The sequence below is a fragment of the Coffea eugenioides genome, chromosome 6, assembly GCF_003713205.1.
Source record: "Coffea eugenioides isolate CCC68of chromosome 6, Ceug_1.0, whole genome shotgun sequence".
Taxonomy (NCBI): domain Eukaryota; kingdom Viridiplantae; phylum Streptophyta; class Magnoliopsida; order Gentianales; family Rubiaceae; genus Coffea; species Coffea eugenioides.
Window position 1 is genome coordinate 313,307 of NC_040040.1, and position 20,001 is coordinate 333,307.

General features: G+C 35.5%; 1 protein-coding gene across 1 annotated transcript; it reads right to left on the bottom strand.

Moving 5' to 3' along the window:
- Window positions 1–1,005: 1,005 nt before the first annotated feature.
- On the bottom strand, window positions 1,006–17,512 carry LOC113776291 (receptor-like protein EIX2). Its single transcript, XM_027321418.1, has 3 exons — window positions 15,256–17,512; window positions 2,954–3,672; window positions 1,006–1,213 (listed from the first exon to the last, which is right to left on the bottom strand). The coding sequence occupies exons 1-2, from the start codon at window positions 17,510–17,512 to the stop codon at window positions 2,954–2,956; spliced, it is 2,976 nt and encodes a 991-aa protein (XP_027177219.1). The 3' UTR covers window positions 1,006–1,213.
- Window positions 17,513–20,001: the final 2,489 nt, after the last annotated feature.

The window sequence follows — 20,001 nt, forward strand, 5'->3', positions numbered from 1 at the left end:
CTGTCCTCCCTGTTCGGAATATAAAACTGAAACAAGTTTGGGCCCAGTTCTATGATTCTCAGATTCCTTGGATACCCCCAAGCTGAATTCACGAAGTTCTTTACTCCTACAAAATTAACCACTTTCTCACCTCTGATTCTACCCACTAGACTTAACTGGCATTCAAGTATACCTCTATCTATCTCTTCGCTTCCTAGGTCTGTACCCTCCAATTCTTTCTCTGATAAAGCAAACTTGCTGATCGCATCTGCCAGTTCTTCCGCCATAAGGTCTATACAGATTCTAAAGAATAAACCCTGCTATCACTACTGAGACCAGGACAAGTCAAACAAGGCCAAAAACAAAGGAGGCCATCACAAGCAGGCGAGACACACAACTCAGAAAAGAACTACCTTCCTAAATATGAAAATAAAACAGAGAAATAAGTAGAAAAACACTTACGACCTTCTTAAAGATTTTTTTTTTTTTTTAAAAGTTTTTCCTTATTATAAAAGAAAAAAAACACCAGAAGGGCTGACTGAGGCAAAAAAAAAAAAAAAAAAAAAAAAAAAAAAAAAAAAACCCAGAACCTTTAACAGAAATGATAACAGCAACTGAGGACTGTAGGATTAATGGCTATGAAGTTACCTGCCAGCGCACCTACGTCTTCCATGGAGTCTGTTTCCTCGGACCATACAAACAAAGATCACTACTGCATGCAGAAATCCGACAAAAGCTAACACTGTGGCGTAAGCTTTCCACAAGCTGGGAGACAGGATTATCTCACAGATCACTATTTTGCTGATGCACTCTAAAAAGTTCGCTAATCTTAACTAACTCTCAGCGCTACAAAGTGGGGAATGTCTAGATCTTGGGATTGTCTGTGTGTGTTTGCGGAAATTGTGAGGGAATTTTAGAAGGATTTTGAAAAGATTTGAAACTCTCAAGACTGAGAGACTCGCGCTCTTATCTAGAGAGAGAAACTCTCACTTTGGAGGACTCTCAGCTTCTCACTGAAGTCTCTTGTCAGGCAAACCAAAATAATACAATTTTTTAGGCAAACTATTATAACTTTTATTGACATATAATTTTCACATTACATCAGCAGATGCCAAACAGAACTGAAAAAACAGCAAGCACTCAAAATATAATGATACAAAACAGCAGCAAGAGAGAAATTGCTCATCCTGAAAGCCAAACAACAGCAGCACCAAGCACTTGAATGATTGTGGGCCTAGCAGATTGGAAGATAACAAAGTACTAATATTAGTAAATTTTCTCCAGCAAAGTGCCAATATCATCTATAGCCAACCAAAAAAAAGAGAGATATATATATATATGAAAAGTCAACATTGTCTGGTCTAAAATATAAATATTGCCAAATCTTTATTCCTTGCTGTGGTGGAGGAGGTAGAAAACTAATCTAGGCTAGTTAATTTGGCAAATACTACTTTTACTAGTGTTTTATTAGACTAGAATCTACAAATAACTCCTCCATAAAAGAAGTTCTACTTGTCTGCAGAGATTGAAGAACAGAGTACTCCTGCTTGGTATTTTAACAGCCACATATTCATTTTAGGACGCGCAATGAATTTATTTTTAACTTAAAATTAGGCTTCTTCTTTTTTTTTTTTTTTTTTTCTGAGTCCTGATATGGTATTGGAACACATCATTTGGGCTAATTTCTTAAAACATAGCTGAAAAAATAAAAAATCGGTGAAATGTTGCTCTGACAAACAGGTGTTTTTATACTATACCGTAGGAGCCTCACCTATTTTTTATTTTTTATTTTTTTATTTTTTGGAAAAGGTAAAGGCTAAGCACGCAGTCTTACCATTTGCTAAAGCTCTTGCAAAGGCTTCTCAATTGCTAAATTGGAAACAATGGACAACATGTGTTGGGAATGTTATCCCAAACAAACAAACAAATTCTATATTTGTTGTGATGTTATCCAAGAGTTTAACTTATTGCTTGAATATTTTGTATTATACATGAAACGTTATCAATAATTATTCCTTTTTTTTTTACAAAAATAGTTTGAATTATTCCTTTGGTTTGATCTCTCCAAACCAAAGCATCATACTCAATTAGTGCCTTCTCGCTCCAACCAAAGCCTAGCAAGTCAAGTGCATAAACTTTGTACTTTTTAGCTAATTCTGGAATATTATACCTGAAGAGAAAATCAGAGAGGATAAAAAACTCTTTACGCCATAAAATGCACCATAACTCTGCATGCCTCATTACCCAATGCCAAAGTAATCATTCCTTCAGCATGTGTTCTAGCACATTAATACGCAGCTAATCTTTAAGTTTACATCCAATTTAAACTTCCCAAAATCTCAAATTGGCATCACTATGTAGGTAAATGGAAGGATCGTTTACTGTAAAACTTGATTGGAAGAAAATTCTGAAACCACAGTAAAAATATGTTTGACCTTAGATATATATCAGCATTACATGAATATAAGAATTTATTCATCTAGAATAATCACTGGTTCAAAAGTACCTAAAAAACATTAATTAGTAGTTTGTAAGAGTTTTTGGGAGAAAAGCTAGATTGTAAACCAATTAGAAATTAAATAACTACATCAACTATTAGCATAAATTACTATAGAATTCTTCTGAAGCATAAAACCGTTGACAGAAAATTAGATCAGTGAACAGGATAAACAATCTAAATTGTTCGACATCGAATATTTATTCCGTTCAAATGCTAACGGTAAAATAATTATCTTTATAATCGGTCATAAATAAAAAAATCAATGAGATTCTTGTAATATCGATTTTAATGAAACATAAGAAAATGTAATGTAAGTATGAATAATAAAAGAGAATTATTAGATTTCAAACTTTTGAGAGAGTTGAAACAATTGCTAGTAGAAAGATTTTGCTATCTAGTTTGGGATCAACAGAGTCTAAGTGCCTTAGTGTGTGATACGAGAAACAGAGTATAAGTGCTTTTATAGGAACTTACTCAACGGAACTTCCTCCTCAGGCGAGTAGTCTTTACCCAGATTTTGTCATAGGCACTTTCTATAAACTTGAAGTATGCATAGCGCCATGACTTCTTGAAGAGAAGGATTCCCAGGACTCCCGACAGCCCGGCAGCAAAACCCGGTCCTATTCCAGCATAAAACCAAGACCAATCAGATTCGCTGTGGCCTTCATCATCATCAATAGGCCTATTTTTGGTAGGCAATTTGTGTTCCCAGCAGCTGTTTGGGAGCGGTTTGCCACAGAGTCCACTGTTTCCTTCATAGATGGATGGATCGGTCAAGGTCTGAAGCTGATTTCCTGATGGTATTGGCCCTGAAAGTTTATTGTGTGACAAATTCAGAGAGTTCAACGAGTACAAATCAGATAAGCTTTCGGGGATTGCACCGAAGAGTGCATTCATTGATAGATCGAGTGTTTCAATTTGCTTCAAGTTGCCAATCTTATCAGGGATCTTTCCAGTCAAATGATTTTGTGAAAGATTCAAAACTTGCAATTGAACCAGCTCCATTATCTCATCAGGGATCTCACCAACTAAATTATTTGCTGAGAGGCTTACGGAATTAACAAGCAAAAGGCTCCATGCATCATACTCAAGTTCTCTTCCTCCCTTAATGTCTTCAAGCCTTTCTTGTAAATCAACGCCGCCATCTCCATGTAGCCTTGATACCATGGCACTAATGTTGTTAAAGCAGTGAGGAATAAATCCACTCAAGTTATTATGTGCTAAGTTCAGCACTCGAAGACGTGAGAGTTGGCAGAGTGTATCGGAAATAGGTCCGTGGAAGTTATTTGACTGAAATCTTAGAAACCATAAATTTGATAACCTTTCCCCAATCCAGGCTGGTATAATATCCTTCAGTCCATTGTCACCGAGATCAAGAGTTTGCAAATTTCTCAGATGCTGCATTGAGGTAGGGAGCTTCCCAACCAATTTGTTTCCATTCAAATGCAGAGCATCAAGTCGCCGCAAGTTACCCAGTGAACTTGGGATTTGACCGGATAGACTGTTATTTGCCAAGTTTAGGACCCACAGCTCTCGCAAGTTTCCTAGACACAGAGGAACTCTTCCGGACAGAAGATTGTTGGATAGATCTAGATCAGTTAAATTTTCCAACTTGCACAAGTCTTCAGGGATAGTACCTGTGAAACGGTTATCATTCAGAAAGAGAGACCACAGCGGAATTTGTGAAAATTGTCTAGTAAGAAAATTGTGTGAAAGATCCAAAAATGAAATATCAACGGAAACTATTTGACTATTTGTCGAATATTTAAATTTGTCCATACCTGTGAAACGGTTATCATTTAGTGCGAGAGACGACAGCGCATGTTGAAGCTGCGGAATATGTCCAGTAAGAAAATTGTGTGAAAGATCTAAAGATGAAATATCCAACGGCAACGATTTGAACTCCAAAGGATTTCCTGTTAGGCTGTTGCTGGAGAGATCTAATGACGTAATATTATAACAAAGCACTCGAAACCAGTTGGGTATGGCACCTGAAATGCTCGCGTTCGACATGTCTAACTCCTCAAGCTCCTTCTGCGTCCGAAGCCAAGCTGGGAACCTGGGTCCCACAATGATGGATCCCATCCGAATTTCATGGAGTTGAAAAGGAGGAACCCATGAGGAGCTCACGTTCAGAGCGAGTGAGCTTCCTGTTAGGCCCAGTGACTTCAGCTCTCGGAGTTTCGCAAAATGGTCTTCAGATAGGACACCAGTTAATGAATTGTCACCAACTTTAAAATCTTGTAGCTCCGTCAGTTGCCAAAGATTGGTCGGTATGGTACCATTTAAGCTGTTGCCAGACAATGATAGGTTTGTTAATTTTGAAAGCTGGCCTATTTCACTTGGTATTGACCCTTGCAAATTATTGTCAGTCAGATCCAAATAAGTAAGATTTATAAGTTGGCCTATTTCACTTGATATTGACCCTTGCAAGTGATTACGACTTAGATCCAAATAAGTAAGACTGCTTGCATTACAAAGTGATTTCAACATTGAAGCATCAAAGCGGTTTGAAGATAGATCGAGATGAACTAGAGAGATCATTTCATCAAACAGACCATGAATTGGATTAGAAAGATTATTATGACCAAGACGAAGATCATGGAGGCCAGTAAGATTACAGAGCCAAGGAGGGGCCGTGTAGTTGCTGAAATTATTTTCACTAAGGTCAAGGGAAGCAAGAGATGTGAAATTGACATGTGAAAGATGAGGATGGATGAAAAGACCACAACTATCCAAGTCTAGTGTTGTTAGTGAAGGAAGCATGTTAATGGACTGTAACCCATCTCGAGCGGCTGTAAGGTTCACACTGGATAGGACTAGGCCTTCTAGAGAAGAGAGCCCAGCAACCCATCCGAGATCCTTAGTCCTCAACCCATTCTACCCAAGATCCAAATACCGTAAATGCGAGAGGTTTCCTAAATGGTAGGGAATTTTACCATCAAATCCTGCACTTGAGAGATTGAGGTATCTCAAGTTTTTCAACAATCCAAGGAATGCGGGAACTTGGATTCCTGAAAAACTATTCAAGCTCAGGTCCAAGTACCGCAAATTGGTCAAATTGACCAAAGATGGACTTAAATGGCCTCCCAAGCAGTTTGTGCAACGATAAACACCATCATCATAAAATGGCACCGTACTGCGTAGATCAAGTTTCAAAACACTACCAGTGGTTTTGTGGCAACTAATGCCTTCCCATGAATAACATCCTTCTCTAATCCAAGAAGACAGACGATTTGATTCATCTATCAACCCATGCTTGAATTGAAGAAGAGCTTGTCGTTCATTCTCAATACACGAGACATTCGCATAATTATGAGCTTGTTTACTGCTTCCAAAAGTGAATTGGCTGGTTACAGGAATAGAACTGAATAAGAAGAGTAGTAGTAAAGATGAAGAAGCACAAAGAAGATGATGCTCCATTGGATTTCTTTGCTATTATTGGTTTATTTGATATGGGAAGTTCAGATGGCCAGGTGGCCTTATTTATACACTTACAAAAAGCATCACTTCAATGTTCTGTGTTTGTAGGAAGTAGGATGGAACCATACAAAGCTGATAATGGTTTGCAATCTATAAGATAAGGAACTTAACCATTTTCTTTTATGACAATTACAACTATATAGACATGGGGGACAGAATTAGTTTTTTTGGGAAGAATTGATAGTTATATTAGTCACAACTGTACGCATGACTAAATGGCAATTATTCCTTAAACAAACAAGTTCATAACTTCGTTTATATGTTACATGACATGATTGTAATCACACCTTTCTCAGTTTGTGTCCATTTTAATTAGATGATTAGGAATGTTTACAAATGGAAAAAAGCGAATATACCATATTTTTTAATAGCTGAATTCTGACATCTGCAACATGTATAAGCAGGTCCCCAAAAAAATTTACTGAAAAGATGAGAGTTGCACACTTTATTTCATTATAATATTCGCCTAATAAAAATGCATTTGTCCCCTCAAACAAAATGATAAATCATTATGCTAGCCGTATGGTATAACTCGAATGTAGTAGCACAACTGACACGCAGTCAAATCCCAAAAAAAAAAAAAAGAAATTCTTGTCATTGTAAATTTTTTTTTTTGTTGGGCAAAATCACCTCATTTTATTGATTATCAGAAAACTGTGTTCTGTGCTATTTAGAATATCTAACAAATGATTAATATCTAACATTGTGAAAGTTTTTATTCCTACTATTGTTCAGTTCTTATTAAACTTCGAGTAAGCATCAGATCTAATCGAATTTGGCTGATGAAAAGAAAAGTAATTGGCTAGAAATATTAGTGGAATAGTACTATAGAAATGCTCCACAGGAATAGTACTATAGTAATTAGCTAGAAACCTTAGCGATTGTGACGTAGAAAATGCACTGACCCCCTAAACGCTTAGACAGATATCCATCATTATCTAAAATTACCAGTTGATACACGAAATAATGCAAAATCTTGTACCGTAGATGTAAATATTAGAACAAAATATGTAGATAACATGACAATAATATGTGAAAACATACTAAATTTTATCATACACTCAATCTATCTTTTTAGTTTCCATCTAACTCGTCAGTCTACACTAACTATGCGGTCACTACTACATAGGATTACATAGAATCTAAATCCCTTAAGCAGCTGTAGAATGTAGTTGGATATTTAATATTACATTATTTGGAAAGAAATAATCTCGAGTTTATTGGGATAAGCAATCTAAGAATCACTCAAGGAAATTGATTCAATTCCTATTCTTGTGGTTCATAGATAGTATTTAGTTTTGTGTTGTAAGGTAATTTTTATTTATTTATTTTACAATAAGACCAGCATTTCTGTCACAGCCAACTCTTTTCATGAATCATGAGCGACTAACTATTTGATTTATGTATTGGTCATCTATAAACGTAAGCTTAGATAAAGCGTCAGCTACAGTAATAAATATTTGTAGAAAATTGTAGATAAACTAAGGAGAACTGAAAGTCTTTATGACTAACAACTTGATTTATTTATCAAGGATACTGCTTTGGTATTGGTCACCTATAAAGTAAGCTTAGATAAAATATCACCTACATTAATAGTAGAAAATTACAGATAAAATGAGTATGACTGAAAGTCTTCATGGAAAGTCTGTAGAGTGATGCTTTCCTTTACCAATTGGTATCAAAATTAATGGCATGGACCACTTAATTAATGGCTGGTTGAATTTTTTTTTTTTTTTATAGAAAAAAATTTCATTGATAGATTGCTGGAAATCATCCTGCATGATTTGATTTACATCACTTGATTTATATCACTATCCTAATGACAGGTAAAACATGCATCAAAAATTATAGATCTGCAATAGATACAGTATATTTGAAAAATACAAGAAATCTATCAATTGTTTTCCAATAGATTAATCAATGCAACTCCCCTTGGATGCATGTTTTAATCGCTAGATATGCTAATCAACGGTTTGAAACTCCAATATTGGCTGGCTGAATTAGTCCATCTTTAAGAATAAACCAACCAAATTTTACAAAATAGGATCCACATACTTTGTTAATCAGATGATCCTGCGATGTTCTTCATTAAAGTGGACAATTTACACACAAAAAAGATTTGAACTTTATCTAATGAAAACTCTTTCCAGCATTTGTATGGATCTATGTCTCTTTCTCTGGTGATTTAAACTTTATCTCTTGAAAACTCTTTGCAATATTTGCATGGGTCTACATGTCTCTTTGCAATATATAACGTTCCAAGTTGGGTAGAAAATTGGCGGATGTGCCGGGTCCAAGTCCTCGTCAATAGAAGTCGTGACCCACCGTGGAAAATTTTTATTTTCTTACGGACAAAATCCTTAGAGACATATTTTGTAATGACCTAATGGTAATTTTGATTCTCTATCAGTTGGTTGTGGAATTGATTTTCTAATTTATGACCCTCACGTTTGCAATCTAAATTAATTTACAAATGTTTGACTTAAAATCACCAAAGCTATTGAAATTTTGTCACACATCCTAAATTTGATAGGTTCACATTAAAGAAGCAAGTCAATAAGGTTTCCATGAGATGAGAACAACAAAATCTAAAGCACGAAGGACAGTATTCTGCATTGCATTTTGGATAGTTACAAAAAAAACGGTGCACATTTATCAAAAAAGTTTTGTATAGATTTTGAATTTTTTTATGTACTTGTTCATTATCAAAATTTGATCTTTCAAAAGTTTATAATGTTGAATAAGAGGTTTGAGCATTCAAAAAGTATTTATACCTAAAGTGAATTATATATAATGCAACAAACAGTTTAATTGGATGACCTTGTTAGTTTGTCTTGAAAGACATGTTCTTTCTCCAAGGAAGACATTCTTTGACATTCATGTGGCATTATAAATCATAAGTAAAACATTTTAGTTGCTTTTAAATTATAAAGAAGATGAAGCACAAAAAAAAGAAAAGAATAGACCAACAACCTAGAATGCAAATATCAAACCAAGAAAAACAAAGAAAAATTCCTAAATGCATAGCCTTCAAGATCAAGACGTCCAATACATTAGGGATGGCAATGGGGGCGGGTGCTCACGGGTGCCCGCCCCGCGGGGATAGAAATAGGGCGGGGCGGGGCGGGGGCAAAATATTTACCCCCGCCTTAAAACGGGGCGGGGGATGGGGCAACATACACCCGCCCCATCCCCTGCCCCGTCCCCCGCATAAAAAAAATATACATACATATACATATACATAAAAAACACACAAGTGAACTGAATTTCTGGTCTAATAGCAAGTTAGAAGAGCATTTCTGCGGAAAGCACTGATTTTCTGTCGACTTCTATTGCGCGAGGATACATTATAGTCTTTCTTACATCATTATTCCTGTGGGCTGTGGTGTAGTGGGATATTGTTTCTTATCTCTTGCCGCTCTTTCTCAGATTTTCCGTTAATTCTTTACTTCCTCAAACGAGAAAAGGCTCAAAGGTATTTCACTGCCAAATTTTGCTATGTTTTCTTCGTTCTTTTCCCTCATTTACTCGGTGGAATAATCTTATTTTGCTTTCCTCATGGGGGACCGCGGGGGAAACGGGGCGAGGGTGGGCCGGGGGGTGGGGGACAAGAGGCGGGGGATGGGGTGGGGGACGGGGAGAGTTATTTGACAACGGGGCGGGGGACGGGGGAAGGATCCCACGCCCCATCCCCGCCCCATTGCCACCCCTACAATACATATAGCGTTTCAAAGGGGTTAGAATAGTAGGTTTGGTGGTCCAATACTTTCACTTATTGCCGGGGCCTCAACCAAATTATATGATCTGTTCATGTCGGCAATTATATGGGTCATTTTAGAAGGAAAACAACTCCTAGCATCAAGTCACCCTATTGGGCAATGACATTAAATTCAAAATTCTATCCAAAAAGTCAATCCATGTCTGGTTGACAGAAAAATTTCCCAATGACGTATCAATTGTATATATGTAGTTAGGGAAAAGTCTCCAATTGGGTGAAGGTTCTCTGCAATTGCATCATGCAATTCATCTAATTCATGGAAGTTAACCACAAGACTTTGAAAAGTTTACGTGTATAAATGGACACCATTTTGATGGACACATAATCTTTTGTTTCTGCGTTATGAAAATATAAACAAGACAATTAATTTTGATTGGCATAGAAATTGTGAAGACAGTTTTGATTAAAGATTAGGAATTAAATTAATAAATTCTAGCTACTAACACATCAATTGATCATACTTAATGAATTGTGAAATTAAAGATGTCAATTCAAGATTGATTTTCTGTATTGCCACTAATTTACTTAGACAAATGCATAATCCAAAATATAAATACTACTTCTTCTGGAAATTGCTCTGTTTGGATTGGTGATTTTTTGAAAAACAAAATTTTCAACTACAATTTTACAATAATACCCAAACAAAAACAACCTCAAAAATACCAAATATTTGTGTAGCAAAATGTTATCTGATAGGTTGTCGAAGCCTGTGCAATAATAAAATCTGCTCAAACTAAAGGTAATTTTTGTAGATAGTGGTAAGCAGGGTCGAATCCACAGGGACTGGGAGTAACTGTTTCTTTTCAAGTTCACAGTAACAAAGGGGGTGTTTTTATCTCAGGGTGACAATCAAAGAAATTCAACTAAAATCTAAGAAACTACTAAAAATTAAATAACAAAATACTGAAATCAAATGAGTGATAATTAAGGATCTAGCCAAGAAATAACTTCAGCAATGGTGCACCTAATTGATCATCGATAAGCAAAGGCAATTCCAATTATTTATCAATAAATAGGTTATAACTACCAAACAAGCGATGACAGTCAACCCCTCCTTACTGTGTCGATGATTAAGGTACGCCCGTTAATCACTGCTCTAATTGAGAAATAATCCTAGGTACGCCCATAGAATTTAATTCCCCAATTGCCTTACGTATTAGAGGAGCCCTATTCTAATCAAATAACGCACTACCAGGGTTATTTTAGATTAGGCCGCGTATTCCCCTGACACAAGTCTAATTATGCCAGTTGTCACTATTTTGAGGCAATTAAACAATTACGGATTTAACACCTTAATTGACAGTAGATTATTAAATTAACTAATTATCCGGATCCAAGACAATCAATTAATTAAACAACCATAAGCACTGCAACCAGGGAATATGCGAATACCAATAAATAAAAAGAAAAGATAAAATTAAATCGATCTCACAAGTTTAGGCCAGTGTTTTGAAAACCGGACCGGACCGGCCGGTTCGACCGGTTGAACCGCGAACCGGCCATGGCTCCGGTCCGGTTCAATGCCAGGTTTGACTTTGTCAAGAAACCGGTCAAAAACCGGTCGGACCGCGAAACCGCTGAACCGGATGTGAACCGGTTATTTCCGGTTTTTGAGTTTTCCTTTTTTTTTTTTTTGCAAAATGTAGTTATCAAGATTCGAACTCAAGACCTTTGTAATAGAAGACCAATGTAGTAACCGTTGCACTATCACATCTTATTAGTTTTTTTTGATAACTTATTTATATAAAACAAACACTCATATTTCTTTTGTTCCATTTTTTTTTATAAAATATCATCCTTTCATGACTCTTTCTTTTTAATCTTCAACACACACACACACACACACTCTCTCTCTATCATCTTTTCTTTTGCCACTCATTTTTTTAATCAAACCTCTTTATTTTTTATTTATTGATGTTTTCTTCCATATTTTAATTTTGTTTTTGTCCATTAAATTTAAAAAAGTTAAAAAAGAATTATTTTTCTTTAACCCAATTTATTTAATATCACAACCACTCACTTTTATCTCATTTTTTGTTTCTTATCAAATTTGCATTTCTATTTTCAATTCTCTTGATTTTCTTCGAACTCCAAACTTCCTTTTTTAAATTGTAAATTTAAATTCCAAAATGTAAATTAAAATTTAAGTTCACAATGTCTAAATTCTCATAGACGTGAATTTTGTATAATTTCAAATATTGTGATATTTTTGGATTATATTTAAGATTTTTTTGGTAGATATAATTGAAATTGAGATGAAATTTATTTGTTTTAACTTATAATTTAAAAAATTTATTTTTAAAAATCCAAGTTATTCAAAAATAGTAAACTTTTCATCATATAAAGTATTAAATTATCCATTACATGTCTTATTTTGTGCACATATATATTTATATAAATTATTTTTAAAAAAATTCATTGAACCGAGGTTGAACCGGTCCGACCGGTTGAACCTCGACCCTTTCACTTCACCGGTTCGATTAACGGTCCGGTTTTTAAAACATTGGTTTAGGCGACTCAAAGCATCCGTTGTCCCTTGGCTAGAGAGGAAAGATTAGTTCATAATTAATGAACAAAATCCACACAAAATCGAAACGGCAACTGCGTCCTTTGTCCTTGCTTGTGCGAATTCAATTTGGCTGAATGAATGAAAGAAAAACGAGAAACTACAGTGTACGATTCAATTCTTCAAAAGGCTCTGACATGTGAGGGAACAAACTACCAAGAGCCCCACTAATATATGAAGAAGAAAAGTCAAAGGAACTAAGCTAAGTAGTCCTACGTACCAAGAAGATACAATCTATTACTCAGGACTAAAAGAATGAAGAAAAGTCTAAAGCTCTCTCTGTGCTGTGCGGCGGCTCCCCCTCCGGAGAGGAAGAAGATTCGAGAGCCAAAAAAGAAGACTTCGGCCTCCTCTTTTTAATGCTGTCTTCGGGCCAATTACCAAGAAGGGTTGTGGTTTGATATTCCAAAAATGTCCCTAGATGCCTGTTACTTGAACTCTTTCTTGATAATTGTCAAATTGGCCCTGATTGTGATATTTTTGTTCTACTCCCTCAAATAAATATAAATTACGAAAAGTGAGTAGAATCTAATAATTAATTCACATCAGGTCAGGTAATAGAGAAAATTAATAATAAAATAAATGATAAAATTGCAACCTATCATTATCGTAATTGGCTACAAAAAAATTGTAGCAATATCAAAGTAATTTGGCTATGAAAAATTTGTAGTTAAAAATAAGATTTTTGTTGGAAAATCGGTGGAGCAAAAGGCAAATCTAAGGTTTTTTTTTTGCTATGAAAATGCATTATTTGCTATGAAAATAAATATCTTTGCCAACATACAATTTCGTCATAAAAGATAATCTTTTGGGCTACGAAAATGGGAAACATAGGTAATAATTGAACTTTTGACTACGATTATGGAAAATTGTCATCTAATACCTTTTGCGACATGGATATCGTGACGATTTTGGCTAAGATATTTTTTCGTATTTAATTATTAAAGACAACGATTTTTTACTCTATGGCTACAAAGTTTTTGGTAGCTCAGACCAACTTTGTTGTATGAGAAGCTGCAAAGCCAACAGCGATATCATGGCAAGTACCTTATTATAAGTATACATGGAGTCAAGCATATGTTTTATTGACATACAATTCATAGCAAATAAAAGGACGTCTAATTTTTCATATTACATCAGCAGATGCCAAAAAAAAAAAACTGAGAAACAGCTAGTACTCAAAATATAACCATACAAAAAAAACAGTGAAACTACTACTGCTTCACAAATCACCTAGAAGAAATTGCTCATTCTGAGGGCCACAACAGCAGCAGCAAGCACTTGAATGATTGTGGGCCTAGCAGACTGGAAAATAACAAAGTACCAATATTACTAAATTTTCTCTAGCAAAGTGCCAAATTCAAGGGCAAAATATATATCAGCAGTTCATGAATATAAAAATTTATTCATCTAGAATAATCAATGGTTCAAAAGTACCTAAAAACATCAATTAGTAGTTTGTAAAATTTTTTCAGAGAAAAGCTAGATTGAAAACCAATTAGAAGTTAAATAACTACATCAACTATTAGCATAAACTCCTACAGAATTCTTCTAAAGCATAAAACCATTGACCAAAAATTAGATCGGTGAACAAGATAAACAATCTAAATTGTTCGACATAGAATATTTATTCCATTCAAATGCTAATAGTAAAATAATTATCTTCATAATCGGTCGTAAATAAAAAAAAAATCGATGAGATTCTTGTAATATCGACTTTAATGAAACATAAGAGAATGTAATGTAGGCATGAATAATATAAGAGAATTATTACAATTCAAACTTTTGAGAGAGTTGAAACAATTGCTAGTAGAAAGAGAGAAAGGTTTTGGGACTAAAATTTTCAAAAGGTAAGGAAAGGAAATATTTGGTTTCCAATCACACGATAGTTTATTGGGAAAAATTCCTTCTAAAGATATTGATTTGATGTTAGAATCATCTTGATTTAGTTAATTGGTCACAGGCATCAACTACTTTACGTTACAATTGCTACGTTATTCTTTTATTAATATAATTTATTAAGCTTCTTTGTTTGGAAAAAAAAAATACTAGATAGGCATTCATTTTCTTATTGGATAGAATTGGTCAAGTTGGGATGCATAAAACAAATCTTTAGAAATATTTGGAAAAACAAGTTACAAATCACAATAGGCGTATAAAAGTAAAAAGAGTTAAGTGCGCTTTTAGATGTGAGAAACAGAGTATAAGTGCTTTTATAGGAACTTACTCAACGGAAATTCCTCCTGAGGCGAGTAGTCTTTACCCAGATTTTGTCATAGGCACTTTCTATAAACTTGAAGTATGCATAGCGCCATGACTTCTTGAAGAGAAGGATTCCCAGAACTGCCAAGAGCCCGACAGCAAAACCCGGTCCTATTCCAGCATAAAACCAAGACCAATCAGATTCGTTGTGGCCTTCATCCTCATCAATAGGCCCATTTTTGGTAGGCAATTTGTGTTCCCAGCAGTTGTTTGGGAGCGGTTTGCCACAGAGTCCACTGTTTCCTTCATAGATGGATGGATCAGTCCACAAGGTTTGAAGTTGATTTCCTGATGGTAATGGCCCTGAAAGTTTATTGTGTGACAAATTCAGGAAGCACAATGAGCTCAAATCAGATAAGCTTTCAGGGATTGCACCGAAGAGTTCATTCATTGATAGATCAAGCGCCTCAAGTTGCTTCAAGTTGCTGATCTTCTCTGGGATCCTTCCAGTCAAATGATTCTGTGAAAGATTCAAAAATTGCACTTGAGCGAGTTCCATTATCTCATTAGGGATCTCGCCAACTAAATTATTTGCTGAAAGGCTTATGGAGTTAAGAAGCAGAAGGTTCGATAATGGGTAATCAAATTCTCTTCCTTCCTTAATGTCTTGAAGGCTTTCTCCTGCACCAATGCCATAATATCTATTAGAGCCCGATACCATGGCACTAATGTTGTTAAAACAGTGAGGAATAAATCCACTCAAGTTATTATGTGCTAAGTTCAGCACTTGAAGAAGTGAGAGTTGGCAGAGTGTATCGGAAATGGGTCCATGGAAGTTATTTGACTGAAATCGTAGAAACGTTAACTTTGATAACTTTTCCCCAATCCAAGCAGGTATAGTATCCTTCAGTCCATTGTCACCGAGATCAAGAATTAGCAAATTGCTCAGATTCTGCATTGAGGCAGGGAGCTTCCCAATGAATTTATTTCCATTCAAATGCAGCATAGTAAGTGACCCCAACTTACCCAGTGAACTCGGAATTTGACCGGATAGATTGTTATTTGCCAAGTTTAGGCCCGTCAGGTATTGCAAGTTTCCTAGACACAGAGGGACTCTTCCGTACAGAAGATTGTTGGATAGATCCACAAAATATAAATTTTCCAACTTGCACAAGTCTTCAGGGATAGTACCCGTGAAACGGTTATCATTCAGTGAGACAGACGACAGCGCAGGTACAACCGTTTGACCAACTTCAAGCTGCGGAATATGTCCAGTAAGAAAATTGTGTGAAAGATCTAAACCTGAAATATCCAACGGAAATGATTTGAGAGATCCAGTCAATTTGTTGGAGTTTAGAAATATCTCTCTCTCAGCATAACGACTTGGTCTATGCTTCAATTGTTTGAACTCCAAAGGATTTCCAGTTAGGCTGTTGCTGGAGAGATCTAACATCATAATATCATCACAAAGCACTCGAAACCAGCTGGGTATGGCATCTGAGATGCTCGCGTTCCGCAGGTCTAACCACTCAACCTCATTCTGCGTGCGAAGCCAAGCTGGAAACCTGGGTCCCACATTGACGGATCCCATCCCAATTTGTTGGAGTTGAAAAGGAGGCACCCACGAGGAGCTCACGTTCAGAGTGAGTGAGTTTCCGGTTAGGTCCAGTGACTTCAGCTCTCGGAGTTTCGCAAAATGGTCTTCAGATAGGACCCCGGTTAATGAATTGTAACCAACGTCAAATGCTTGTAGCTTCGTCAGCTGCCCAAGATTGGTCGGTATGGTACCATTTAAGCTGTTATGGGGCAATAATAGATTAGTTAGTTTTTGAAGCTGCCCTATTTCACTTGGTATTGACCCTTGCACATTGTTCACGCTCAGATCCAAATAAGCAAGATTTATAAGTTGGCCTATTTCACTTGGTATGGACCCTTGCACATTATTCTCCTTCAGATCCAAATAAGCAAGATTTACAAGTTGGCCTATTTCATTTGGTATTGGCCCTTGCACATTATTCTTACTCAGATCCAAATAAGTAAGACTGCTTGCATTACAAAGCGATTTCAATGTTGAAGCATCAAAGCGGTTTGAATATAGATCAAAATGAACTAGAGAGGTCATTTGGTCAAACAGGCCATGAATTGGATCAGAAAGATTATTATCACCAAGAAAAAGATCATGGAGGCCAGTAAGATTACGGAGCCAAGGAGGGACCGTGTAGTTGTTGAAATCATTAGAATCGAGATCAAGGAAAGCAAGAGACGTGAAATTGACCTGCGAAAGATGAGGATGAATGAAAAGACCACAATCATTCAAGTCTAGTGTTGTTAGTAAAGGAAACATGTTAACTGACTGTAACCCATCTTGAGCAGCTGCAAGGTTCACCCCGGACAGGACTAGGCCTTCTAGAGAAGAGAGTCCAACAACCCACCCGAGATCCTTAGTCCTCAACCCATCATTCCCCGCAAGATCTAAATACCGTAAATGCGAGAGGTTTCCTAAATGGTGGGGAATTTTACCATCAAATCCTGCACTTGAGAGATTGAGGTATCTCAAGTTTTTCAACAATCCAAAGAATACAGGAACTTGGATTCCTGAAAAATTATTTGAGCTCAAGTCCAAATATCGCAAACTGGTCAAATTGACCAAAGATGGACTTAATTGGCCTCCCAAGCAGTTTGTGCAGTGATCACCATCATCTTCATGAAATGGCACCGTATTGCGTAGATCAAGCTTCAAAACACTACCACTGATTTTGTGGCAACTAATGCCTTCCCATGAACAGCATCCTTCTCCAATCCAAGAAGACAGACGATTTGATTCATCTATCAACCCATGCTTGAATAGAAGAAGAGCTTGTCGTTCATTCTCAATACACGAGACATTCGCATAATTATGAGCTTGTTTGCTGCTGCCAAATGGGAATTGGTTGGTGATAGGAACAAAACTGAATAAGAAGAGTAGTAGTAAAGATGAAGAAGTACAAAGAAGATGATGCTTCATTGGATTTCTTTGGCATTATTGGTTTATTTGATATGGGAAGCGCAGATGGCCGGGTGGCCTTATTTATACACTTACAAAAAGCATCAATTCAATGTTTTGTGTTTGTAGGAAGTAGGATGGAACTATACAAAGGTGATAAAATGACGACAAATTCGTGGAAAAAATTTGCTGACACGGTGGAGGAGAAAGAGAGCGTGGAAAATCATTTTGCGTGCTTGTGGGGAAAATCATTTTGCGTGCTTGTGGGGAAAATATTAATTCATTTTTATATGGAAAATAATTCAAGTTATATTTAGTTGTAAAAATTAGTTTCCTGGAAATTAGTTTTAAATTTTGAAATTTCAAGTTTCGTGAACTTTTGTGTGAAAAACAATATACACGAGCAGTTATTTTTGTTAGTTACCGTTAATTGTATGCATTAGCAATACAACTACAAGTTCCGCATAAAACGAAAAAAAGTAATTTTTTGAATATGGTTATGCCATTTTATCCCTTAGTGTAAGAATGAAAATGGTAATGTAAAAGGTGACAAAAAATTTTAACACTACAACTCCACTGCACCCTTTGTTTTATAGTTGGACATGAGAGACTGTTTGATATAGTATCATCAAAAATAAAAAAATAAAAAAAAATTCAGCGTTCGACTTTTTATTTATTTATTTATTTGGTAAGCAATATCCAGATCTTGATGGTTTATGCAATCTATAAGATAAGGAACTGGACCATTTTCTTTTATGACAATTACAACTATCTGGACATGGGGGACAGAATTAGTTTTTTTTTTTTGGGAAGAATTGACAGTTATATTAGTCACAACTCTATGCATGACTAAGTGGCAATTATCCCTCAAACAAACAAGTTCATAACTTCGCTTATATGTTATATGGTTTAGTTTCTAGATTATAATCACACCTCTCTCAGTTTGTGTCCATTTTAATTAGATGATTAGGAATATTTACCAGTGGAAAAAGCGAAAATACAATATTTTTTAATATCTGAATTCTAACATCGGCAACATGTATAAGCAGGTCCCCAAAACAAATTACTGAAAAGATGAGAGTGGCACACTTTATTCCATTATAATATTCCCCTAATAAAAATGCTTTTGTATGGTATAACTCCAATGTAGTAGCACAATTGACACACAGTCAAATCCCAGGAAAAAAAAAAAAAGGAATTCTTGTTGTTGTAATTTTTTTTTTTGTTGGGCAAAATCACCTCATTTTATTGATCATCAGAAAAGAAAGCTATACATAGAAGCATAAGCTCCTAATACATGAGAACTGTGTCTTATGGTATTTAGAATATTTATACAAATGATTAATATCTAACATTGTGAAAATTTTTATTCCTACTATTGCTCAGTTTTTATTAAAATTCGAGTCAGCATCTGATCTAATCGAATTTGGCTGATGAAAAGAAAGTAATTGGCTAGAAACATTAGTGGAGTCGTACCAATTAAAGAAATGCCCCCATTGGATATTTTTTTGGTACATATATGGGCTTGTCTGATACAGCAGCCAATAGCTTCATTTGCGATTGTGACGTAGAAAATGCACGATGACTTGAAGTTTTCATGGAAGTCTTGCACTGACCCCTAAATGATGCCTCCCTGGCCCTCCATCATTATCGTAGATGTAAATATCAACACGAAATATGTAGAAAATATAATATGAGTAAACCTTATATACACTGACGATATATACACTATTGCGGTTAGATATACGATACGCATGCAAAATTTGAGTTTCAAATTTAAATTCGCCTTATATGTCATACATTTAATGATGAAAGTGTATATGTCATCAGTATACAGAAAATTAATCCATATAATAATAACATGTGAAAACATAATAAATTTATCACTCTGTTAAAATATTTATCATACTTTTAATCTAACTGTACTTTGCATTCACTACTACATGCGATTAAATAGAAACTAAATCCCTTAAGTAGCAATATAAAGTAGTTGGGTATTTAATATTACATAAGACCATTATCTGAAAAGAAATAATTGCAAGTTTGTTGGAATAGGCAATCCAAGAGTCAGTCAAGGAAATTGATTCAATATCCAAGAATCAGTCAAGCAGATTGATTCAATTGCTATTCTTGTGGTTCGCTAGCAGATGGTATAAATGGACACCGCTTTGATGGATACATAATTAGCTTCAAAAATTGACTTAAGCTGACGATATATTAATATTATCATCCAATCTGCATCTCAAATTTATTTGTGGTGAAAATTAAACAAAGAAAAATCCAGTAAAACCAACGCGTTTAATGGGAATTTAATTGGATCAATTAAAACTTGACCTTTATATCCCACGTAGATAAGCCATCAAGAGTCTTATCTTCAACAACATAATTGTATTACTAGGTGGTCTGTAGAGTGATGTTTTCTTTTATCAATTGGTATCAAAATTAATGGCATGGACCACTTAATTAATGGCTGGTTGAATTAGTCCATCTCCGAGAATAAACCAACCAAA

Coding starts and splice junctions, on each gene's coding strand:
- LOC113776291 (XM_027321418.1), bottom strand. CDS start 17,512: ATGAAGCATCATCTTCTTTGTACTTCTTCATCTTTACTACTACTCTTC. Junction 3,673..15,255: donor TAACTTGAGTGGATTTATTC/CTCACTGTTTTA, acceptor GTGGATTTATTC/CTCACTGCTTTAACAACATT.